General features: G+C 43.0%; 3 protein-coding genes and 1 long non-coding RNA gene across 5 annotated transcripts; 2 read left to right on the top strand and 2 right to left on the bottom strand.

Annotated features, from left to right (window-relative positions):
- Positions 1-86: 86 nt before the first annotated feature.
- LOC105837869 (prohormone-2) lies at positions 87-11599 on the top strand. 2 transcript variants are annotated; one of them, XM_012683015.3, is made up of 9 exons: positions 87-307; positions 2479-2599; positions 2689-2790; positions 2876-3017; positions 3357-3620; positions 8085-8186; positions 8287-8363; positions 8495-8739; positions 8822-11599. In XM_012683015.3, exons 2-9 carry the CDS (start codon positions 2479-2481, stop codon positions 8933-8935), a joined length of 1167 nt encoding a protein of 388 aa, XP_012538469.1. In that variant the 5' UTR covers positions 87-307; the 3' UTR covers positions 8936-11599. The 2 variants fall into 2 exon arrangements, with proteins under 2 accessions (XP_012538469.1, XP_012538470.1); XM_012683016.3 differs by having other exon boundaries at positions 94-307; positions 8852-11599.
- A 528-nt stretch (positions 11600-12127) lies between these two features.
- Positions 12128-14537, top strand: LOC118647867. Its single transcript, XR_004965016.1, has 2 exons — positions 12128-12748; positions 12825-14537. It is a non-coding gene; the product is annotated as an uncharacterized LOC118647867 (long non-coding RNA).
- On the bottom strand, positions 14372-20744 carry LOC105837870 (RNA-binding protein spenito). The gene is made up of 2 exons (XM_012683018.3): positions 20012-20744; positions 14372-18653 (listed from the first exon to the last, which is right to left on the bottom strand). The coding sequence occupies exons 1-2, from the start codon at positions 20134-20136 to the stop codon at positions 16457-16459; spliced, it is 2322 nt and encodes a 773-aa protein (XP_012538472.1). The 5' UTR covers positions 20137-20744; the 3' UTR covers positions 14372-16456.
- A 144-nt stretch (positions 20745-20888) lies between these two features.
- On the bottom strand, positions 20889-24989 carry LOC105837881 (BTB/POZ domain-containing protein 9). Its single transcript, XM_012683039.3, has 9 exons — positions 24157-24989; positions 23918-24070; positions 23632-23821; positions 23150-23538; positions 22910-23047; positions 22606-22736; positions 22405-22533; positions 22143-22332; positions 20889-22066 (listed from the first exon to the last, which is right to left on the bottom strand). The coding sequence occupies exons 1-9, from the start codon at positions 24469-24471 to the stop codon at positions 21878-21880; spliced, it is 1824 nt and encodes a 607-aa protein (XP_012538493.1). The 5' UTR covers positions 24472-24989; the 3' UTR covers positions 20889-21877.
- Positions 24990-25629: the final 640 nt, after the last annotated feature.

Below are 25629 nucleotides of genomic sequence, written 5' to 3'. Positions count from 1 at the left end.
GTCGTGAGGGTGAAACTCACCACCGCGCGAGTCGAGAGATGGGGAATGCTCACAGTTCGCCAAGGTGGGGGTTGGTTGATCGACCGTACCCGCTTTTCTACTCGTCCTGCCGAGCCCCGACATTCATTCCACCCCGAGCCGGCGGATCCGCTAGGACGTTCCCGACCTACTGTTCTTCACCTGTTTCACGGGGTGCCAGCCCCCGTAGGGTCACAGCCGCCGCGAGAGAAGAAAGCGAAGGGAGGAGAAAGAGGAGGACGAGGAGGAGAGTTCACACGTAAAGGGGCAAGCCGCTGCGTCTCGAAAGGTAGACGATCAACCTAGTCGCTTCGCGGCGGCTTTCTTTCACTCCTAATTTATCGTATCGGATGAAAGCAGATTCGGAAATTTGAGCGACAAATTGAACGCGTTGCAAACGCGCCCGTCACGTAGCCGGCCACTTTCCGCGCATTCATACAGGTAGTTGCGCACGGTTCTCAAATTCCATTTCATTTCATCGCGTTAAATGTTATTAAATTTCCTCGATATTTGCAGAAAGAAGATTCGCATTTTTTAAAATGTCATCAGCTGGCTACGTGCGCGCGCGTGCGTATATGTGTGCGTGTGTGTGCGCGTAAATGTGTTTTTTTTCCTCAAGATTAAAGATAACTTTGTGATCCCGTCGTTAACCCTCTTTGAGATGATAACGTGCGCGCGCCTCCGTGCTTTCCGCTTCTATTACAATAAATTAGAATTAATTACGACGGCGTGCGTGAGAGGGAAGGCTTTCACGCGCGCTTAATACCCGTTGTTAATGAGATTCTCATTCAAAAAAATGCATTTTTAATTGCGATCTACCTAGCCGCGCGGCCCATGCACGCCGATAAATGACTATAGTATTTGTAGATGCAACAAGTGTACGATTTCTAGGTCTACTATATCCGGTTCGGCGGTTACCGCACGGCTCGGCTTTAATTGTCAAACTTTGTCGTTTTTTGCCGTTTCGAGCATAGGCAGGTGTCGATACTCCGGGAGTAATTCCCGGGCACTTAATCCGGCGTTCGTTTAATTGAGACCGCGACAGCGATAACCGGCTGACCGATGATAATTTCCGTTTTCGCTCTTCGAACGTTGTTTAAATCTACTACTCGATTTGAAGAGAGAAGGACACCTTTACCCTTATTATCGAGAAAGGGAGGCGAAAGTAAAATCTCAATTATTATACCGTAAAATTAAGTGACCTTTATACGCAAAAAAGGTGTCTGTTGCAAAATTCGAAAGGTCAGGGGTCGTGTATTTTTCAGTAACCAAATCGGATGAAACTCCCCGGATGGCGTAACGCGAGCCGTTTGCTTTTACGTGAAACTGCGTCGAATGCAATATATCTTTCGTTGACGTGGTGCTATAAACATATATTCGCACAGCTGCGTAAATACATAATACCGTTCTCAGCGCACGCAATTTTGAACTTTGACATTTCGAGATAACGTCGCCGGCGCGCTCGCTGCTGCTGTTCTCCTCCGCAACCAGCCAGCCATTTCCAGCATCAGCATTAGAGTTGACGTAATTTACACGAGTTAACTCGCCCTCGGAGAGTCGGGGGCCCACGTAATTCGTTAATGAGAAGCCAATTGAGAGCAATTAGGCGCGGTAATTCGATCGCGCGGCACGCGGAAACTTCCCTTCACCCCATTATAAAATTTCTGATAAATCCAGTGTGGCTCCTAACGAACGACGAAGACGCATAAATTTGCGGCGCGGTTAAATTACGAGGATTTTGCGCGAAAATTCGCGACCAAGGGAAACAATCGCTTCGGACCTCTCACGCGCGTATTTATTATTTCTCGGGGAATCTTTTTATACGCGCTGTCCATCTCGCCGTCACGCGATAAAACCAAGTTCGATAAAGTCAACCTGCCAAGTTACACACGTACATATGACGTAAAAGCCGCTGGGAATCTTCTTCTTGTCGCCTATACGTCATACGGTAGCGTCATAGCTAAAGAAAGTAAACCGCGTCGATTACACGAAGTCGTGACGTTGTCGTCGTCATCGTCAGACGAGGCGACGGCGTCATATCTGAGGAGAGATTTTATTATAGAATTCCACGATATAATATTTTTATGTAACCACAAACGTATACAGCGAACCCTTTATCGAGCGCCCTTATTGCTCCTACACTCGGTCTTTCCACGCATCGTGGAAATAAACTCCCGACATTTCGCGTTACATGGCATTTAAGCTTCTTTAGTACGGTGACCCGGTAGCTTCGATCGAGCCGATAAAACCTGAACCCGGCGAGCCTGGTCAAAAGTCCATCGTCGAGAGGAAAGGGGAGGGGGGAGGGAGAGAGAGAGAGAGAGATAGAGAGAGAAAGAGAGACACGGGGTGGCGCGCGTTAAAAAAACAGAGAGGACTATCGCGACAGGTTCTGACCCTGAAAACGATGCGTCATCAGGCAACGCACCGGCAAATGAAAATTCCGCTATTCTGTCGTAGATGACGTGTAACTGGGCGTGGTTGCTGCTGCTGCTGTTCTCGCTGGTCTCGGTAGGCATCTGTCTGCCCGCGGGCCTGATGGAGGACGCGAAGAAGGCGGATCAGCCGATGAAGCCGAAATGTAAGAGTCGATCCCCCGCGTATCGTTAGAGATATCGCCTTTCGAACTATCCCTCGATTTCGATTCACCATCTCGATATCCGCTTTCAGCGAAACGCACCCAGGAAACGCTGATGTTTGGCAATCAGCAGAATCGACAGGCTGTCAATGCTGCTGCCGCTGCTAAATCCTTCACGTCAAACGCGGAGAAACGTGAGTTACATTAAAAGATGCCTGCAACCCGACGACAAATGTCCGAGGATCACCTCTGGAATTTATTTTATGCTTGTGTGCGTAGGAACCCTCGCCGCCTCGGGGCTGGGTGGCTTGAAAGCGGCTCTCGCCGAGGACGACAAACCGTCCCCGGTCCAGAAATCATCCGGCAGCAACCCGGCCATGTACGAGCACGAGGCGTACTCGCCGTACGACAAGAATTACGAGTGAGTCTATCCTCTCTACCTCTCTCGCGTGCCAGCGAGCGTGAGATAAATTATTCAAATTTCAATACCGCGAATTGCGTAACGATCTCGACGTCGCCGACCGACGAACACGTAACGTTTCTTGCCGCGTTGTATCAAGCTCGTCATATCTCTCGAACTTAATGGCCCGGCGTTATTAATTTCCCTTGAGAAAAAAAAAACAGTTGTCAATTCGATTAAATTTTTCCACTTCAAGTCTTTAATTGAGACACATAAATACTTGAACTAACGAAATCTAATCAAATTAACAACAATTCATCGACCCCCGATCGTGACGAACGAAATATTCGTGTGTCCCAGCTACGGTAAGGTCGTCATGAACGAGGTCGAGGAGGATGTGCCGCGGGTGTGGGACGCCGCGGCGATGCCGTACTCGCGAGCGTATTACGCGGGCGAGGATCGGCGCAAGAGATCGAACGAAAAGTCGACCGTGCGACCGCCGAGCAGCAGCAGCAGCAGCAGCAGCAGCACGTTGCAACCGTCGACGAGCTCGTATCAGACGAAACATTTACCCAGCAGCTTGATACCTACCCAGCAACCGGTGCAGGCCCAAGTCAAGAGAAGGTAAGTGGCCGCGTCCTACTTTTCCTAATTCTCCTACCCCCGAAATCGATAACCTCCGCGTTATGATCGATACTCTTCCCCGGGGTAACCGCCATTAGATTGCGGTAGGTAACGAAATCCTCTCCTCCCGAGCGAGGAGAGAGAGAGAGAGAGAGAGAGGACGACGCCGGGTCTCTCGGCTCTATTTTGCGCGTATACTTGTTCGAGGAGCGAAAGGAGAACAAAATTGCGAAACGTTATTTACTCGGCGGTCGAAGAGGCCTGGCCTACTGGATTGGCGCTGATAAAATATCGGGAAATAAAGTTTTATAAAAGTCGCAATTTTCTCTCTCTCTCTCTCTCTCTCTCTCTATCTCTCTCTTTTTTTCATAGATCTCTAAACTACCCTCTCTCTAAACTACCCTCTTCGTTTCGTCTTCGCGACGGGGTTGGTAGCGCGATAACGGGTAAAGACTTGCGGCTCGGTGTACCTCGGCGCGCGAGGGCTATGCATCACCGTGCGCGCCCTTTCCACCCTTTCCGCCCGCCCCCAAGCCCGAGCCCCCTTTTCCTCCGGCGTTTCTTCTGAATGGGGATGAGAGGGCTCGTGAGGGCGTTGCCCTCGGCGCAGGGACGACGGCGGCGGCGGTCGACTTGACGACCGAAGTCGTATCGAACCATTTGCAGAGAGAAAGGGAGAGAGAGAGAAAGAGAAAAAGAAGACGACCGTCGTCGTCACCAGGAGACCAGTATCGGTAACGTATGCTCGACTAGTGCTGCTCGAAAATTGAACGACAACGTGCAGACGAAATTGCCGGAAATTTCGTCGATCGCATCCGATGTCTTGACAAACGCGATTCGCCAACCGCGTGAATCAATCGACAATCTCAATCGCCGGATCACCTGACGTATCTTTCCCCCCTTATTCCGTCTCTTCGCCACGAAAATAAACGGAACGGATAAGATGGTTAATGACGCGGACGCTACGTCCGGCTCGCAATCGTGCGCGACGACGTCGCGAGATAAAAATACACGCTTTCCCGTGCGCGATGCAGATTTATCGAGAGCCGAATCTAATTTCAGGAAATCGCGTGAACACGCGAGCGCTCGATATCGAAGCCGTAAAAGCGAGCGCGCACACACGGAATTGCTTAGGGCCGGTGTTTAAAATTAAACACACATACACGTATACATGGGATTTCCGCCGAGCGGACATTATTATCGTCTCAAAGTTAACAGCCCCCGTTATTTTTACGCGAAAAATGTACGGGAATGCGCGTCGCATCGCCTGACCGTCGCAAATGTCACAGGTCACTCCGCCGGACGCGATTAATTTTTCCCCCGATGAAATTCTTATAACGCGCGGTAACCGTTTCCATTACAGTAAACGCGATTACATAACGCGCGTTATCCTTAGACGCGGGCGCCATAATAATAGAAGTACTCGCCGTTAAAAGCACTTTGAATAAATTTTCATGCGAAAAGGAGAACGCGCGTGTCGCGCGAGCGGCGAAGAAAACTTCCCCGTTGAAACTTCCTTCACTCGAGACCTCGTAGAATTTCCTTTCTAATTAGTAATATTTGTATTTCAATTTGCTTTGGTTCCTACAATGACTATGCTAAATTGAATTAGAATTCTGCAAAGCAAAGCAAATTTAATCAGAAACGACGATGTTTAAAGCGTTTAATTCGCGAAATATAATATTTTCGATGTCTCGGCCGGCAAAAGATTCTTCGAAATTAGTCAAGGAATCAACATTTCTAGAATTAAAATTAATATCAATTCTAAGTTCTAATTTTTGCGCTGATTTAAATTTGTCGTAGAAAAATAAAAATTTTAAAAACTGAAATTAATCCTCCGAATTTCGAGGCTTTAAAAATCCTTTTTTTAAAATCGCTATTGTTCTCGCGAATTAACGACTCGTGTCTTGAATTGTTCTCGCGGCGAGTGAGATAATTTTCGCCCGCAAAGCGAACACAAGGGATGAATTCATACAAATACGTTTTGTCCGCCTGTACGCAGATACACGGAGAAATAATATTTATTCTGTTGTTAAAAAAAGCATTATTTTTAACAAATATTATTTTCCTTGATAACAATCTTAAAATATTTTTGCCACAAATTAAAAAAAACTCGTGCTTAAAAAAAGTTATACTCTTTTGAAGAATATTACAAGATTAAATCGAAGAAAATAAAAAATGTATCAATTTTTTAATTTTAATCTTCTTGATTGAAATTATTAAAATTCAGAATATATTTTGAATAAATTTGATATTTATGTGACAGAATATATTAAATTATTAGAATTCAAAATATATTTTGAATAAATTTGATATTTATGTGACAGAATATATTAAATTATTAGAATTCAAAATATATTTTGAATAAATTTGATATTTATGTGACGATAGATTTGTGGATATATAAACTTTATACTCAAGTACACATTTTTCTGTTTCTTTACAAATAAATATTAATTCTTTCAAGTAAATAATAAATGGATTTTATGACTATTATCGAAAAGATATTCTTTACACGGATAATCCTTATCTAAGAAAAGAAAGATGAGCTGAAAAATGAGCAACTGCTTTTCTTAACGCAAGAATGATATTTTTCCGTGTGCACAGACGTGGCCGCGCGCACCCTCACACGAAGAGGAGAATTTGGTGCAGTGCACGATTCGCTCGATACGCGTGACGCAGGTGGTAGTGGGCGGCGGTGGTGGTGGTGGTGGTGGTGGTGGTGGTGGTGGTGGTGGTGGTGCTGGTGATCTTGGTGGTGGTTGTCGAGTATCCGCGGGAAAGAGAGCGGGCCCACGAAAAGCTGAATGGAGCCGGGATGATGCGAAACTAGGTCAAAGCTTGATTGTTCAGCGGTATCGCCGACCGACCAATCAGCTGACGGGCACGCTCCGCGGATTTATCGACGACACTTCCGGCCACGGGGATGTACCATAGCCGTCCTTCCTTCCTTCCTTCCGCCGATGCGATGGTACAATAATATCCGCTGGGCACATTTGATAACGCTTCCAGAGAGAGAGGGAGAGAGAGAGAGAGACAGAGAGAATCTGAATGGAGGCGTCCCATCAAATGCAGATCAATAGAGGAAACCCTGACGTAATAAAGTAGATTAATCGATTAGAGGAACATTGTAAGCGACGCGTCCCGAAAAAGCAGATGAGATGACGTCAAAGAGATGAGAGCGGCGGGCGCTGCGCCTCCTCTATAGCGCATCCGCGGAGGTGTTCCTTCTTTAAACTTTAAACTTTATCATATGATATATAGTAAGAGATTCAACTGTATCGATATAATTGTTTTTTTTTACGCGTGTAACACTGAGATACGTCTCTATCTCGAATTGATCGTCCAAGCTCGAGCTTGAGAGTAAAGACGCGCGAATCGCAGTAGTAAGAGTCAGCGTGCAGTCAGCCCTGGCGGCGGCCAAAGCTGAATGAAAGTCCATCCACGAACGTTTTTGGCGCACGGCCATCAGCCCCTATTGGTTGATCTTTACATCGGTCTCTAGCAGGCATTATTTATGCGATCGCTTTGTCGCAAAACACGTCGTTACATAATAACCGTCGCGTGGCGGACTTCCTCTCTGTTAATCTCGTCAATTCCCACGATCGAGGGCGCGTATTGTCGCCGTTGCATCGAGCGCAGGTCTGAATGCAGCTATCTCGCGGGACTCGCGCGCACACAAAAGACGCGACAGCGGCGAGATAGAGACGGTTGTTCATGTCGCGAAACAATAGCGCGCGAGACGACGACAACGACGACGACGACGACGGCGAGTCGGTGATGGTCGTCGGTCGCTTTGCGTCACGGATAAACATCGATCAATCTTGAAATATATAAACGTTGTCGCGCGAGCAGCGGGAATAATGAATTCACGAAGCGATTCCAAAACGAGATTGCAACGAGAGAGAGAGAGAGAGAGAAAGAGAGAGGAGAGAGAAAGACAGTTCTGACCGTTAAAGCGACGCTCCACGCGGGAAAACCGACGACAATTTTTGTATCGCCGCTGAGAGATTAGATCGCCGTGTTCTCCTTGACACACCTGTTTATCATTATCGCGATGAGCGATCCGTTCGCGACGCATCATTAAAGAACTGAAAACTCTTATCGTTATAATAGGCACCCGCAACTAGAAGTGCACGCGACTATTTTTAGATTCCCCTCCCTCTCAACTCGAAAATAGTCACCCAGTTTTTTTCCGCGTAAACAATCGCGACATTTTACAAATCATTTAAGATCGCAATGTACATAAGTTTATATTCAATTTTTTTTTTAAGTACGGATAAATATGTAAAAAAAGTAGATTTTCCGATCGGTGAAGGAAACAATTGTACTGAGCACATATTCTCGCTGTTGGGGTGTATAAAAACCGGTGACTATTCCCGGGTTCAGTTGCTCGAAAAAAAAGACCTGCTGAGAGATCTATTGGTCGGAGACAGGAACATTTTTCTCTTTCTGAATTTTCAGCATCCCGTACTACCAGGAACCGCGATATAAAAGGGAGCTGGACATCAATCCCGACGACGTGCTGACCCTTCTGTCACTATGGGAGAACGAACAGCGCAACGGGTAATGACAATCGGCATTAAATCCTCAAATCCATTTATAAATGTGCTTTCTACAAATGTGACGCTTAACGAATCGATTTCGCTTTTGTTTCCATCGGCAGAAACTGGCGCAAGTACGCGAACGATGAGTACGAAATAGACGACGGTGATTTCTTCGACGAGGAGGACCCTAGAAATGGTTCGTATCGAATCTCATCTTTGATTCTATAATTATTTACGTCTAACCCGGCTACACGAGAATAATGAAAGGAATCGTTTCTTTAGTGAGGGTAATGTCTATCTTTTCATCCAATCTGTATCTGTTTTCAGCCCTCCCGTGGCTGACGCCGGTATACCCCGCGCGACACTACGACACGCTCTCGCCCTCCGACATCGGGATAGTCCGGACTCATCCGCCTAGCTATTACGAACAGTACGGAAAACAACTGGACCAGCAGTATGAGGGCGCCGCACCGTACGGCAATCACATTAACCCGCAGTACGATTTCCTTTATCCTCAGCGTGCCGCGTACTATCCCCAGAAGAGGTTCATGGTCGCCAAGAAGCGAGCGCAGGTAAACTAAATTCAATTAATGGTCGCTTCGAACGGACCACAATCTCCCGCCGAAGGAAGAACAGATGATAGTTTAGGTGAAGGAAAAACCCCCTTTTCTCTTGTACTTTCAGAGCTACGACCCGTACCCCGCCGCACAGCTGCAGCTAAGCTCCCAGCCGCGAAGCTACCAGTATCCCCATCGAATGGTCTACTAAGTAATCCGCGACGTGTTTGAAGCTGTCTAGAGGGGCGCGAGAAGCGAGTTTTTATCTTTCTCTCTCTTCTTCGGACGCAGATTCTGCCGGAGGAAAAGGATACCGGGGCGTTCCCGGGAATCGACGTCCTTTCGACAAACGGCCGTCGCTGTCGCTCCTCCTCTCAGCTCTGTCGTCCCCTTTTTGTCGCAGGGGGCGAAATAACAAGCGGGGAGCAAGTCACTCGATGACGGCGACGACGCAACGCGGATTTACTCGTTCTAAGAAACACGGTGCTCACAGAGCGAGGCTTTCCTCGGGTTCGCAAGAGCCGCGCTGAAGAACCGAGGGAGAGACGCGAAGAGTATCTAATGTAGATCCTGATCCCCGGGCTCTTCGGTCCAAGTTCACCTCGGAATACAAGCGGAAAAAGTGACAAATTCGCACATCTCTAGGATATTTTTTGTCTATGATGCAGCAGCGTGTGCAACATATCAGAGTCCACGACTCCATATCCGAAACGATTTCTTGCGCCGTTCGAAAAAAAAAAAAGAAAAAAAAACTTGATCAGTTCCATCTCGCTCCCATCGGACTCACTTTCTTTTCCCAATCTGATGACTGTTAAAAGGATTTAAAAAAAAAAAAGAGGAAAAAAAAGCTTCAGCGCGCTCTTGTTACTTACTCGCTTGTAATGATAACGTTACGATTTTAAGCTCCTTTTGCGTGTAATACGGGCGTCGCGCCCGTAATGACGCTACGACTGAATCACTAAACAATCGTAGTATCGAATCAAATTACCCTCAGGCTTGGTTTCGACGACTTCGTGACTGATATAAAATATATGCATATAATATATAAATATATTATATATATACAAATATGTATATGAGGCGATATAGTTTTGTTCATGAGTTAGCATGAGACTAGATGTAGGTCTGTTCGTCTATACTAGATAATTCGAGCGAGAAGGGATTAAGAGGAAGTGGAGAAAGTATCGTACTTTAATCACCGTATCTTTGGAAAAAAAAAACGAAAGAAACGAGAGAAGAAGAGGCAAATGTAAAGCATAACGTACCGAAGAGGGAGGATTTATCTTCGTAAGGTTTATCTTCGAACCAAACACGGCCTTCCATACTCAACACTCCGAGGAGACTGAACATCTCTACATAATTAACTAACGTAATTAACACGTCCGTTACACACACACACACACGCCCGGGCGCGTAACGTCTTCACTAAAAATGTTGCATGTTATAATTTTCGTTGAATTATTATTATATATTTCATGGAATACTCTCTGAATTTCTTAGAGTAAAAATACTGCCACTACAATTATTCGAGTGATTTTCCACTCCAATAAAAGTTAAAAATTTACTCTATTAGAGTGAATTCGTCTTATTGAGTGAAAAATCACTCGAAAAATTGTAATGCCAGTATTATCACTCTAAGAAATTTAGAGAGTACAGCAGATACACCGAGGGTGTCTCGCGCGTTATTTCTTGTTCACCAAGTCCTCCGAGTTAATTATAGCGATGGTTTGTATTATATATAATAGGTATTATATATAATAGGTGATATTTTTTTTTTACGACTGATGTCATATCTTCAGTTCTCTTTAAATTCTATCATCGCTAACGAAGGGAAACGAATTATATCTATATTGTTTATTCTTTTTCGTGATTTTCCTCTTTATTTAATTGCTACAGATTTAAATTGAATAAAATATAATTAAATCATTTAAAAAGAATTCACTCTTAATGAGATTAAATCTATTTGTGATTGAATAGCTGAATCAAAATCGAAAACAGAATATCCATTTCAAGTTTTGTTAAGAGTATCAATAACAATACAATAAAATCGGTTAACGAAGTATGGTGGTAAATTGATTTCTTAAATTTAAATAATTGCAAAATAATACATTCTGTTCGAGTCTGTGCTAACAATTTATCAATGTTAATTTTTTTCAATAATTAAAACTTGTTTAAAACAAAAAAAACCGGAAGCACCCTCGCGCGATTGGAACGTCCTTTAGTGGACATGCGATAATCCGAGCAAGAAAACCGTTCGTAATTTGTTCAAGACATTTACCCGTTGTTCGTCGTACTTAGGTTTAGATTAGCGACATAAGTTTAAAAAAATAAATAAATAAAAGAACACACACATATTACACATACACAGCCATATAGCATCAAGAATATTCGCTACGCGCAATCAATGTGTCAGGCGTTAAATAACGCGAACGTAAAAAAATCAGCCAATTTAGCTTTATTCCTCTCGAATTATCTTGCAACAACGCACGATCGATGTTCAAAGCAGGTTTGCCTGAAAGTGTGTATTTTTGTTACGTGTACGGTGAAAAAAAAAAGAGGAAGCGGCGTGCCGCGCACTACGTAACACGTAATTTCTCCTCCCCCTCCCCTCCCCGGCCTGCATACACCTGATATTCCGTTCACACATTCTGCGTCTCTTCCTGTTACCAATACTCAAATATGGGGTAGGTCATCTGATAGTGACCGTATGCGACGTGATTACCTTATTATTAAGACTTGTCGAACTCTCCCCTTTCTTTTTCTGCCTTTTTATAAATATAAGCTTTGATTGTTTCTCAATCACTGGATTAGCGGCGGTTAATTTTTGTCTATGAAAAGTTGTGGAAATTGAAAATATATATACACTGTCCAATAAGATGTCTAAAATGAATATGTCGTCTCTGCCCTCTCCCTCCCCTTGAGAAACATGACGGTTAAGCCAAGTCGGGAATTAAAACGCTCAAGATTTCGCTCAGAGTATCCCGGTAAAAACTTTTCTCAGAAATTTTAAATTTAATTTTTCAGAATTCTTCAGAATCTCTGTATACTTTAAAACTCTTGAGAAAGTTTCTCAGATATTTTTATACAAATTGGAACACCTACCTACATCTTTTCTAGAATTCATAAAAAATTTAACAAAGTTCAAAATATTTATTATAAGCTACAAGAATTTTTAGAACTTTAGAATTCAGATGTATAAAAAATTCTAAGGATAGGTTTTTCCTAGTATTTTTAGCGTTCAATTTATATGAAAATTCTGGGAAAAAATTTTCATTGGGATAGCTCAATAACTTTTTAAATAATTTATTAATAATATATGTATATTAACAAATATATATAACGGAATATAATTAACTTTTAATTGATCTACTCAAATAATTTGCATTATTTTATTAACAATTAAATATCAAATTATTAGTTCTGTTTAACAATGTAAAAAACAAAATAAAATCAATTGCGAGCTATAGGTTAAAAATATTATTTCAAATCACAATTAAATAAAAGCCAGTTGAATTGATCGGAGTGTGATCGAGGTCACCCTAAATCCTCGATTCAATTCGTTTCTTAATTTTTCATTGCACAGAACACGTTAGAAACGTATTAGCGCGGAACGTCCCGCGAATTCCGGAATCCGATCTATCTAGGGTGCTTTCCATTTAATGACACAAGTCGACACAAGTGTCGTTCTATCTTTGTTACTCATTGAACATAAAAAAAAGATAGAACGATGCTTGTGTCGACTTGTGTTACTAAATGGAAAGCACCCCTACTCTATCTGCAACTACATGCACTTATCGCATTTGAAAGACAAAACAAACATGCATTCAGGTTTTGAACGACAAATAAAAATGAAAAACGCAAACTAGAATGAATGTCTACATGAAAAAAAATCCGCGTTTTTGTCTTTTAATAGAAATTCCAAGAAAAGTATATTTTACCTTTATCCAGCAACTGTTGCAGTGTCGATAGTTCATTGCCTCTCTTTCTCTCTCTCTCTCCCACACTTTTGTTAACAAGATGCAAAGTATATAGTTATCGGAGTATTTGATGCAAAATTTAATTCAAAACACAATGAGATTATAAAAATTATATCCGTGCAGGTGCGGCCGAACCTATCCTGTTAGGTTATGTCTAGAGGTTATGCGAGGGATTATCTCTAGTTTCATCTCCGAATTAATGAGCGATGGTAAAAGGTGCATCGTAAATTTATGCGAAATACGCGTGAAAGAGAAACTGGAAAAATTGGCACGAGATTGTCTTAGGTCTGTGATTTATTTTTTTCTCTTTTTTTTTACTCAGATCTGGATACATCGATTAGGCAAAGGACGATCTCCGACCGCGAGCGTTATCTGCCTTCCGTTCCGTGGGCGGATTCTGAAACAGATTTTTACAATCTTTTTTTTTTCCTTTTTACACAGCGATACCAGGAGACACGCACGGCGCCGAACGACCGACGAGACGACGGAGAAAACCTGCGGCGATGGCAACGGCACAGCACTCGACGCAAACCGGAACCGGGATTAACCACTGAAACTAGAACTCACTTTTCGACCGCACATAAAACCGAGAGAGGATTCCGATTCTTTGAACTCTCGCCCGTATGTGTGTGTATGTGTGTGTGTGAAACCACTGTGTCTTTTTTTTCCTACAGTTTCTCATTCTTTCTCTCACTCTTTCCTTTCCTTACAGGTCTCTTTCGCGGATATACTACTTCCAGTTGCACAATTTTGTATGCTCGATATGTCGCAGAGGCGAGACACAGCTGTTTCTTTTATCGCGCGGATAAATTTTTGTTCCCTCGACAACGACGCGCTCGCAGAGAGTTGATTCCTGAACGACCTGAGTGAATTCACAAGCCACAGGAAAACACCAGGAACGTTTCACAACCCTTTTCCCGTCGACAATATAGCAAATAAACGTACGAACGGTCTCCTGCCCCCTCCCCCTCCCTCCCACGCAAGATTCTCATCTAGGCACAAACACTTTGAAATTTAACGACCTACATTCAAATCCGTTTTCTCAATCCCCTTCCCGCGGATTGTCATTGCTAAAACGATTGATATCACAGCACCATGTATTGTTGCACGACAAACTTCACTTAACGAAAGAATCGCGTGAATCTCATTACAAAACTCGAAAGCAGTCTAAATGACGATCTCCCCGGCCACATGCATGCATCATAATTTCGAGGAGTTGCGAATACTTTATAGTTGCGATAACTTACTGGCCCTATCCCGTCTGTATCTGACAAAGCTCTTTTCTCTTTACATATTAATCTCCTTCGTATTATCGCGGACAGGAGCATTCATTGGAGAACCGTGTGTCACTGTAACAATCAACCCCGAGAATTGTCGAATTTGATGAAGGTGAAGAACGGTATCAAGAAAATTGACACATTTTGTAATTTTTTTTCTCTCTACATAAACTGCATCTATTTTTCTTTTCGTTCAAAAACACTAAGTTATACTTAACCACTGCACCTTCAATTCAATTCGCATTCAAGTGTGGTGGAGACACCCCTTCCTCTCCCTCCCCTCCCCCTGTGTCCAAAAGGAATATAAGAATATATACCCTTTGGACACATCCTCAGGTGGCTCTCCCCCATACCGGAATGCGGAGCACAATTTCACTTTTCGTTTTCTTTACATTTTCACTAGACACATGCTCAGAGCTCATTTTTCGTTTTGTTAATACCACCAAACACTGTCCTTTAGAAGACGAAAGGAAACCAGTCCTCACTGAAAAAGAAATAAACTGCTGTCGACATTATAAAAACACAGATGCAATAAACTTTTATTTTTGCAGTAAACAGATTTCTGTCTCTCTTCCTGGATTTGCTCTCTCTTTTCCTTTTCCTCACTGTCTTCACTCTCTTGGGCACAGTCCAAACTTTAAAAACTTTGTCGTAACTATATTATTCACGGATTTTACTTACTGCACAATCACTTAAATGTTATGCACACAAAAAGAAATCTACAGAAATTAATAGAAATGTTAATTATATAAATTTTTTCCATTACAAATATGTTCTAACCCAGACCTTTCACATTTTTTTACCATTCAGATTTTACAGGAGTTATCTAGTTCTTTTCTTTACAATGTATGTGTTCTCGTATCATTACAGAGTTGCTACACAACATGTTTGTTGTACTTGGAAGTACTTTACTTTCACAAACAGGATATATCCTCTTAAGTAAAATATAATTTTACTTAAAAATAAAAATATAAACGGATCTAAGACATGATATTTTTAAAATTTACAATTATACAAAAAATTCTCCTTTTCAGTTGCACTAATTTAAAAGTAAAATATTCATCATGTGTATAATTATTTTATGTGCACGCACATACACATACACACATACACATGTACCTGTCTTGAGAAGACATAATTTTGCATTGACCAAAAGAGAAAAGAGTCTGTAAATGTGAAAGAACTGTGCACAATCGTTATCAATATGTACGTATAGCTATATAATGTATATATGTATATAATACAAATAGATTCTTATACTACACACTTAAAGTAATTATAGCATCACTTGTAATGAGGATTATAATATTTGTAGTAATTATAATATCCAGTATAGTCGATAACGCTGTTGCCCATAGAAACTTTACCATTTGGTAATCGCTGCTACCTGATAAATCTAACTCACTAGTTCACTAACGGTACCAAAGTTGTGTTTTTTGATAGAAAATAAGTACTCTAATTTGTCAGCGTTAGCAGTAACGTCGATGATGTGCATTTTATGGAGAAGTAGTCATAATTCTGGAAAAATATATCACAAATCAAGGATTTCTATACACAAGCAAACACAATGTCTTTCAGTAATATTTCAAAACTGTATCACTCTCGTTCATCATTAAGTTTAACAACTATACAAGGGTCAAGTCTTTATAATAATGCGCAATAAAAGCGCGTATCGCCTTACTTTGAACGGGATTTACGCGTAGGCGTACAGATTCGCAGAATTTTTTTGCAAATCTAACCGATCCCATAAACTCGAATCGACCATCAGGCAATGCGGGCTCTTATCACATGTTTGATTGTAGAATGTAACGTTAATACACTTCAGACGCGTTCCCATATCAATGCAATGTACACATCCGTATAAAAAAAAGTATCAAAGAGTTACGATACACATTACAATTCTGTCTATAATCGTATGAGATTAATCCATACTTGTGGAAGCCAGTAGAAAACAAAATACTTACATCGATCAAAAAACACAAGTTCTCCTTCTCACAAGTTCTGTACATTGTTCAGCAGTTTAAGAGGCTTGTCCACCACAATCGTTTCGACGAAAGAAACGTATCTTTGAAAATGAACTGAACAAAAGGTACGTCATTTTCAACGTTAACAATTCATAATTATTCGTTTATACAATCTGATACCTGAAAAACTGTGAAACGAGAAAAAATTTTCAATTTCTCTTCCACATAAAATATTTACCACCGCCACAAATCTCTACATATCAGACTGCGTCTAGATGCAGCATAAAATGCAGATTTGCGGTGTTAAATATTGCATATGGAGGAAAATTAAATTCTCCCCACTTCACAGTTTTTTGGCTGTAGAACGTCGTACTTTTCGTTCGATCCATCTTCGAAGAAGTAACGCTCTTCGCTAAATGATCGGGGTAGAAAAAAGTTCCTTAAAGATTGCATGGATCGAAGAATCTTCGCACTTACGATATAGAAAATACGGACACGAGATATTAGGATTTTCTTAGGCGCTACCCCCCTTGACTACCACGATCACCAGATGGTCCTCTTTAAGACTCTCTTCGCTCAAGCTGGGACACGTGCGTTTCAAAAGTTCCGTCGAGAACGCACAGGGTGGGAAGGCGTAGAGCACGCCGGTGCCCTCCGTGTCTTTGTTCAGTAACGATATGACACCAGCAGCTTCCTTCTGCTTAAGATAGGAGACCAGGTTTCGCAATGGCCGGGTCTGCACATTCGCATCATCATTCGTGATTGCGGTGCTCGAGCCGGCCAGACCGAGGAAGATAGCGTGCGAGCTTGACGTTTGAATCCGTTTAGAAACATCGTCCAGTTTCGGCTGATCGAGACGTAACCGTTGCGTGATGCGCAACATGTGCTTGCCCTCCTCGTCTTTCATCAGAGAATCGATTATCTCCGTCTCGCCGTCGGTCAAATGGAATTTAGCCGGGAACAACGAGTTCTTTAATATCAACGCTCCCTGCCAGACGGCGATCGACTTGCGGGCAACGTCCGGGAGCGTGCGAGACGTCGACAGCATTCCGCTGCGAGCGTTCTCCGAATCCGAGTCCGAGTCCATCTGCCGTCGGCGTGGCGAGCGCGATCTCGATCTGTCGACTCCTGGCTCGCGCGAGAGCGATCTCCTTAGGCCGCGCGGCGCCTCGTATTCCATCTCGGGGGGTGGTCTTCTATTGGCTGGCCAGTCAGCCTCGTCGCGCGTGTAGCCCTCGGGATATGAGCCTCGGTAGCCGCCGCGAGCATTCCCTCGCCTATCGTGCCACGGGGCATTGCCTCTACCGCCCCGGAAGCCCCTCGGCCCGTAGCCGAACTCGCCGTCCGGTCCGTAGGGATCGTATGGCGCCTCGTAGTCAACCGGACGTGGTCGGAAGTCGCCGCTGTCCTCGGGATACGATCTGGGCTTGAAGCTGAAGCCCGGGGTCACGTCGGCGAAGTCCACTCTCAGTCTGCGATCAGGCCCGCCCAGGGGGAAACCGCGCATCTCCTTGACTGCTGCCTGCGCGGCGTCAATCGAGTCGTAAAGAATGTAGGCATTGCTGTCGCCCTTGATGTAGTCAATTTTCTTTATCGCGCCAAATCGATCGAACTCACGTTCGAGCTGCGGCACGGAAGTCCATGGCCCGAGACCACCTACCCATATCCGGGTGGTCGGCGTCGCTTTACCGTAGCCGATTTTGCACTGAAATTTGCCAATGTACTGCCCGGACAGTTCCACCTTGCATCGATGTGCCATGTCCAGCGTTTGAAAGCGCACAAAGGCATACGCGTTGCCAGTGCCAGGCGGCGGACGCTTTATGTCGATGTCGTCGACAATCCCGTACTTGCTGAAGATACGGCGCAGCTCCTCCTCCGTGATGTTGATCTCGAGATTACCGGCGAACAGAGTCCTGGTCGCGAGAGGGTCGTCTTCCGGCGACACGTGGTGCAGATAATTGGGAAACTTGTCCTTCTTGTTCTCGACACGCTCGAATCCGTGTGCCGGATGGCGCATCATCATATGCCGCGGCGGTCCGTAGTGGTGCGGCGGTCCCGGGTGAACGTGCGGCGGTCCGTGGGGATGTATAGGTGGTCGGACAAACTCGTGATGCGGCGGCGGTATCGTCTCGCGGCGCATCTCGCGATGCGGCGGCAGACCTACCGGTGGCCCGTACACTCGCTCGTACCTCTCGAGCGGCCGGTGCCGATCCGTAGGTCCCGGCGAGCGAGCGTAGTATCGCTCGTAGTCCGGCGGCGTAATGGAACGCGGGCGACGGTAGGTCTCGGCTCGGTCGTACACCGGCTCCACCAGAGCCAGTTTGTCGTACATGATGATGCGCGGCTTCGCGTGCTTTGCGTCCCGCGCATCCTCCGAGCTGCGGAAGCACACGTACGCCACCCGCTCGTCCGGCTCGTGCGATATCTGAATGGAGAACTCGCCGAATTTCTTGTACTCTCGATAGAGCGTGTCCTTGATCACCTCGTCACTCGCCTTCGGATGTATAGAGCTGACGCAGAGCACCTTATAGCTGTAAGGTCGCTCACGCGGTATATCGCGCGACGGCCGCAGGTACTCGTCGCGGTGCGAGCTGGACTCGACGTAACGGGCATGGGAGGACGCCCGCGTAGGTGGACTGGGACTTCTCGCCCCTCGACTCCGTCGTCGAATCCTCTCCGGGCTGATCCGCTCGTCACTGGAATCGTCGTATCTAAAAATCATACGAAATGCAATCAGTTTTAAGGATCTTTTGGCTACGCAATAACGATTAAAAACTTAAGTTTAACACTAAAAGTTCCTTAGGTTTAGTCTTTTCTTTTTCTAATCAATGACAAAAGATTTTGGACCTAAAATTAGTCGCAAAGAATAAAACAAAGTTTGCCTCGTGCGGAAAAAATGACAATATCTTGCTGCAGTTTTTGGTAAATAACTTTTGAACGAGTGAGTAAATTCAAATGAACTTTATGCAAACTGTATACAAATCAGTACATAATTTTACATTAGAAATCAGAAACTAGTGGTAAAAAATTAAATTAAAACTTTTTAAATCAGTAAGAAAACCACCCTAAAGTTTTACACAGATATTCAAATATAATCCTAGAATGATAAACTCCATAAATTTTTATTTTTGATAATGCTTTGAGACACAACACATGTGTCCCTAATTAATGACACTGTCAGCCTATAGCAAAGCTACATACAGAGCTATATTTGTAATAACTGAAAATCTGTCGGGAAGCATTAGAACAAGCCAAATGTCTTGATATTGCAGTTATGTTGCCAACAATCATGCAGTAACTTAACAAACTCGGAACAAGATAAAACAACATTATGTCTGTTAGATTGAACTCATATGACTTCTATTTTTAACAATGGCAAATTGATAGCAACATGTCAGCATTAATTTGTTATCAATCATTTGTTGTTTCCATGTTGCTGTTATATTGCAAACAATATAATGTATCATTATTGCTGACCGTTTTCTTTTTAAAATGTTCTCAATTGATTGCATGTATAAGTAATCATGTTGCTGAATTCGCGTAATGTTTTATTTCAATGTCAACAAAGATATAACAAATCTATACACATGCAATGCATTAGTTTACTTAAAATGCTACATCACGCTTGGTTATCTGGGAAGTGATTCCCAGGCATCCAAACTCATATTCCGAAAATGATCTTAGTAGAAAAGAATTCACATAACTAAGTTATTTTCGGAATACATTAAATATATATATACATATATGAACATTTCGGCGGAGCTGTAGCGGCGGATGGAGAAGCGCCCCCCCCCCCCTCCCTCTACACACATACGCATTATCCAACTCGCGCAGAAACATCTCACACACATACACACAAAATCATCCATCACAACGACGCTATAAATCACAGGTCAACGATCATCGTCGCACAGACACCAACGATCTCGATAAAAGCGGAACGAGCGGGAGAAAGGAGGCAAAAAAAAAAGTGCAGGTCGCAGGTCGAGTGCGACTTGTTTGGCCGAGAGGCGACGCCACGCCGCGTGAAGTCACCCCCGGCCCTCGCGGGCCCGCTCGGGCATCTTACCGTCCCATGGAAGATCGGCTCCGCTTGACACGAGGAGGCGGGGTGTCGCGACTCGAGCTCCTCTTCATGTTGTTGCGGATCTTGACCGTGATTTTGTGCCGATCGTCCCGCGGAATCCCAATCATCAACGCTGGCTTGCTGCTCGCACCGCAGCTCGACGTGGAACGAGAGAAAAGAGCGAAAGAGACACACGGGGCAAGGAAGGGGGATGAGAGAAGGAAAAGAGGGAGAAGAAAGAAACAAGGGCGTGTAGGGCGTCCAAGGCTCCGCTAGAAAGCCACTTTTTTTCCCCCTGAGTGGAAATAACTGTCTCTCACAGCTGCACGCTCTACCTCGCCTCCGTTTGCGATGCAATGAGCGAACAAAATGGCGGCCGTCGTCTCCGTCACCGTTGTCGTCGTCCGTCGCCGTCGTCGCCGCCACCATCGCTGTCGCATGAACTTCCGCTTCCGCGCGTGAACTTCCGCTCGCGACAACTTTCGCGCGCGAGTTTAAAACTCGCTTCGACCAAAAAAAAAGGAAGAAAAACAGTCTTCTTTTCTTAATTTTGTTCCTTTTTCTTTTCACATAAGTACACAACTTTCAGTCAATTTCTCTTGATAAATTTATGAATTTATTCTCTGTACAAAAAATTAGTTTCACAGATGTATATTTATCTATTTATTATTACCCAATTTAATGCGAAACAAAGGACAAAATCATATTTTTAAGAGATACACATTAGAAAGAATAATTAACATGAATTTTATTTATCTTTAACAAAACCACTTTTAATAATATTGTCGTAAATAATTTTTTAAGTTACAATAGTGATGCGCAAATAAAAGAAAGGGAATGATAATGAGTGAGAAGTAATGATTAAGGTAATGCTTCAAAGTTTTAAAATATTAGAATATTTTATTGATCGTAGCAATTAAACTTTTCGTATAATTTATTATAATCAAGATTTTTGAGATGCATTACATCCAATATATAGACTAGAAAAATAATGATTTATACGTATATACACAAAATTCGCAACAAAAACTTTCATAAAAAAGGTACTTGTACGATGAGAAATACTGTAGAACCAGACACCATTATAACAGAGTATTAATATTATAGGTAATCGCGTGCTTAGAAAATATTTGGTAACATAGAATTGAAAGATAGATTATTCTATACAAAACAATTAGTAGCAACTACCAATTTATAATCTCGTTTAATTCGTCATAACGCTTTAGCGTAAAATATTTGAAAGTAGGAAATGTCAATCTTTCCGTAATTACAATCGTGTACATTGAATTGAAAATTTCCTAACTTTGGCTCGGTACTAATAAATTTGTCGTTTGCATAAATTAGTTCAGTAATCATATTATTAAAGATACCAATAAAATATATTACATTAATTTTTATATATTACTTAACGATTAGACAATAACTTTTAAATATATTAATCATTTGATTGTCAAGTAAAAAATGAAATTTCATGTATACAAATATGCTGAAATATAAAATGACACGTGGCTTCGCGTAGAATAAATTCTTTAATTCGATACCAACGACAAAATCAAGTACATACAATATGATAATATGCAAAAGATAAATAATTGCTATACTACGGATTAAAATTGGCAGCTGCTGCGTATATATTATTTAAAGTCATCGACATAATAATAAAAGTTGAGCTCATAAACAAGAAAACGAAACGATTAATTACAATCTTATATTGAACGATTATTATTGAACAGTCTTAAAGGTTGCATTGAGGACACTCGACGAATTGTTTAAAATTCATCTAGCTCAGAAAACAAGAGCAGCAACTACAGAATCATCGACAAAGCTGTCACTCATGTTTCATCATTATATGCAGATTCTTTACTCTAGTTACAATTCATCGCTATCGATATGGACTGCTTCCGTAGCTACTTCAGGAGCGGAAGGCGGTGGAGAAGAGGAAAGAGGTAAGATATTATTACCATCCGATGATGTTGACGTTTGTCCCTCTTGGGTTGGTGATTTCGAGGGTTTATCGTCTATTGGCGCTGGACATTCAAAGTGAACACAGTGAAACACCTGTAAACATTCAAGTTATTCACCTGTTACGTCTCATAAAAATAGATTGAGATAATTGATCTGATTAGATACGAGCCTCATTCGCAGTATTGTGAGTGCCCACTATTTTTATAAAAACTACTGGACGGGGCGGATGAAAATGTATCGTCTGCCAGGATCGACAGGCTTCCTTAGTTTTATCAGCGACTACTACCCAATTCCAGGCATTGCCCGATACTTCTATGTAATACGAGTAGGAGCGATTATCGCAATCCCAAAGTAGTAATCTGTGCAAATACGAAAACAGTTGTAGAGACAAATACAACTACATAATACAAGCATATAAGTAGAAATCATACCGCATGGATCCTATCATATATGGTTGGCCTAATTGTACTAGAATAGATCCAGAGCCGAGTTGATGGCACGTATAACCACTGTCCCAATCGTAAGTAGACATGTCTCCGTTTAATAAATTATTACGTGATCTAATTAATTAAGAAGTAAAGTTTGAAAAGGTCTATTATGTAGATGATTTTATGATTGTAAATTTTGCTTACCTACTCACACCTTCGATGACACACGCGCTTCGTTCGAGTGTAGCGATATTTCTGGAGGGTACAATAAAGCCTTGTGAAAGTTTCTCTGTATGATTCGTGTAATATGCTTCAAAATTTACAACATGAAAAACCTATCGAGTTAAAACAAATACTTAAACATCAAATCATTACAATTTTGAAATACATATATATGTATTTATTATAACAGTTTAGGATGATTCGTTAAATCATTATTTTATTTAATTATTATATATGCAATAATATAATTTAAGAAACTATGCAATAATATAATAAAAAAACTCACCTTATTTACTGTGTTATTTGTTCCTACAATACGAATATAAAGTACTACCCTCGGCTCAAAATATAAATACTGCCAACTGCGACAAAAGTAATGTTTGTGACTGACAAGCGTAACCCAGTCCTTTTGATTCATAGATCCCTTTAATAAGATGTAATAAAATAATAAAGTAAAATAACTATCTAGATATATCTATTTAATACGTGTAATATTAGTTACATTACTGCTGCAAAATGTCTGTACCTCTATATAATAAGAATAAGATCGCGAATCTAGATCCCACAGTAACATTTTTATATGGTTTATAATATATTGCGATCCTAGTTTGATAAGAATCCCATGCACCTCTGTATCAGATATCGTGTGCCTCGTGTAACCACGTTCCATATCGTAATTGTGAGTATCACCATTAAGTAGGTAGCTACGCATTTCCCCTTGTAACACTTCAGCATTGTATGAGAGAGAGGCGACATTCTCGTCAAGAAGCAAATGACCGCGGTAGGGAAGTTTCGAATCTTGAGTCTCAGTCTGTACAGTAATTGCGTCCAACAATGCATCCGGCGATATTAACTGAGACGTCCTTACGATAGTCAGAAGATCTGACAGTGGAATCAGGCTCAATCTGAGTTGAGCTGTAAAAATAATTCGCGTGTAAATAGCTTTACATAAGCCCAACAAAAAGATGTATATTGCTTAAATACAAGTTATTCGTGTATAAAAATTACTTAGCACTTCAGCTGGGTCAACATCAGAGTTAGCATTAACCCATGACCGTACAGCTGAAAAAATCTCTATTTCTGGCGCGCAGAAAGAATCCCTAGAGATCAATTCGGTCAGAGCACACGAACTCAACTGCAGAAAACTCTCGTGCTTTATAACTTCAACTGCGTGCACGTCCATGTATTCAAAGCAAACCTAATCACCAGTCAATTAATAAATTATCGCATAACATAGATCTTGATTATAAAAGTTGTTTTGATTTCAGAGTAAAGATGTTTATGTAATACTAACGTTAGTTAGAAACTCCAAGTGGTACAAAATCGCAGTATCCAAGACCGAACATATATTCTTTATGTTTAATATTTCTCTGAGATAATCAGATACAGCCGCTTCCAAGTCCATAAACCCATACAAGTGCGCTAATGCCAGAATATCGAGAATGACCTATAATAAACAAAATCAAAGTAAGACAAAAAGAATTAGACAGTCCTATGTAATTTCCTAATAAAGACAATTCAAAAGGCCGGTACCTCGTCCCGTTCATTAGTGAGAGACATTCGGCCGGTGTAGATGTACTTGAGCAAGCCCTTGAATGCAGGCAGAGACGCAGCGGTCAACTCAATCTCACTCTGCATGGATTCCTTCATGCCGCCGAACAGCAGAGCGCGAAAGTACTCGCTGCGCGCGGCGAGGATGAGCTTGTGGCTGCGGAACTTCTGACCCGCCACCACGATGGTCACATCCGCATATTCCTCGGAGAGGTACAACGACCCGATGTCCTCGGAGACGAAGTGTATGTGATTTATCTCGCCCGACGACGAGTTCAGATGATGATGCGAGCTCATCTTCGGTGACGACCGCGCTCGTGCGCCCGTACACCTCTGAGCTTTCCCCGTCGTCGTCGCGGTCAACAGACTGCCGACCGTCACAACATCAGCGACCTGTCGCAGCCGCGTGCGACACAACGGACGAATGCGAGATTCCTCCGTTCGACGATGCTCCTCCGAACGGACTCGCACGTCGCTCGTTGCGGCGTTTAGCGACGACACGATTCGCGACAATTTGCGTCAAGGAGAAAAACTCTCCGCGCGAGGAGAGTTACGTATGCGTGCGAGAGTAACCTTGATCGATGAAATCGACGAGTGAGGAACGTGTCACGCGTAAATTATCGAATCTCGCGCGATTCCGTTACCCGGCCAGCGAGTGTAACCGCCGTACTATGGATTTTGATTATTTGTTTCCATGAGACGCGTGAAAAATGAAATTCCAACGATTCTCACGTCTCATCGCTATTGTCACTATCGAATTTGTCGATGCCTATACGCGAGAGCCGAATCACGCGTACGATCGGCCATCCCGTGCGACAGCTGCGCCTCCTAGATGCGTCCCGGCCGCTCTTGGCATCCGCGAGTTTCAACTGTGACTTCGACGTTCTCGTACATTTTTTTTATTGTTCAATTAAATGTAAAACAAGAATAAGATAATAAAAAAATAAGCTACGTAAATGCGTTCTAAACACCGGCCTATATTGTCAGTCATATCCTGTTACATCCTGTATCTTTCGGTGACATAAAATAATTTAAAGGGCGCGCGACCTATTGATCGTCGGTAGGCGCGCGAATCGCTTTCCCGACCTAGCCCATCCGCGTTACCGGTTTCCCACGATCGCGACGCGATGTCAGCAGCTGTAGTTTCAACTCGGCCGACTCCCGGAATCGGCGAGAGAGAAAACGTTTGTCTCGCGCAGCAAGTAAAAGGAAAGGAGCGGAAGAGGGAGGCGAAAGAGGGAGGAACCAGGAGGAACAAAGTGGCGCGAATCCCGTGTCGCGGCTACCGAGGCGACTTTTTCCCGCGACCGGGGGAATCGAAATGATCGTCGTCCCAGCAGTCGGGTAAAACCCGCGGAAGGAGCAAGGTAGAGAAGGAAGGCGGGAGAGAGGAGCAAGAGGCAGGCTTCGGAAAACGAAGGCAGGAGGGAGCCCGCGATCGGCGGCGGCGCGAGG

Source organism: Monomorium pharaonis, chromosome 11 (genome assembly GCF_013373865.1).
Source record: "Monomorium pharaonis isolate MP-MQ-018 chromosome 11, ASM1337386v2, whole genome shotgun sequence".
Taxonomy (NCBI): Eukaryota; Metazoa; Arthropoda; class Insecta; order Hymenoptera; family Formicidae; genus Monomorium; species Monomorium pharaonis.
The sequence above is the reverse complement of the archived record's forward strand: the minus strand, read 5'-3'. Positions and strand labels throughout refer to the sequence as shown.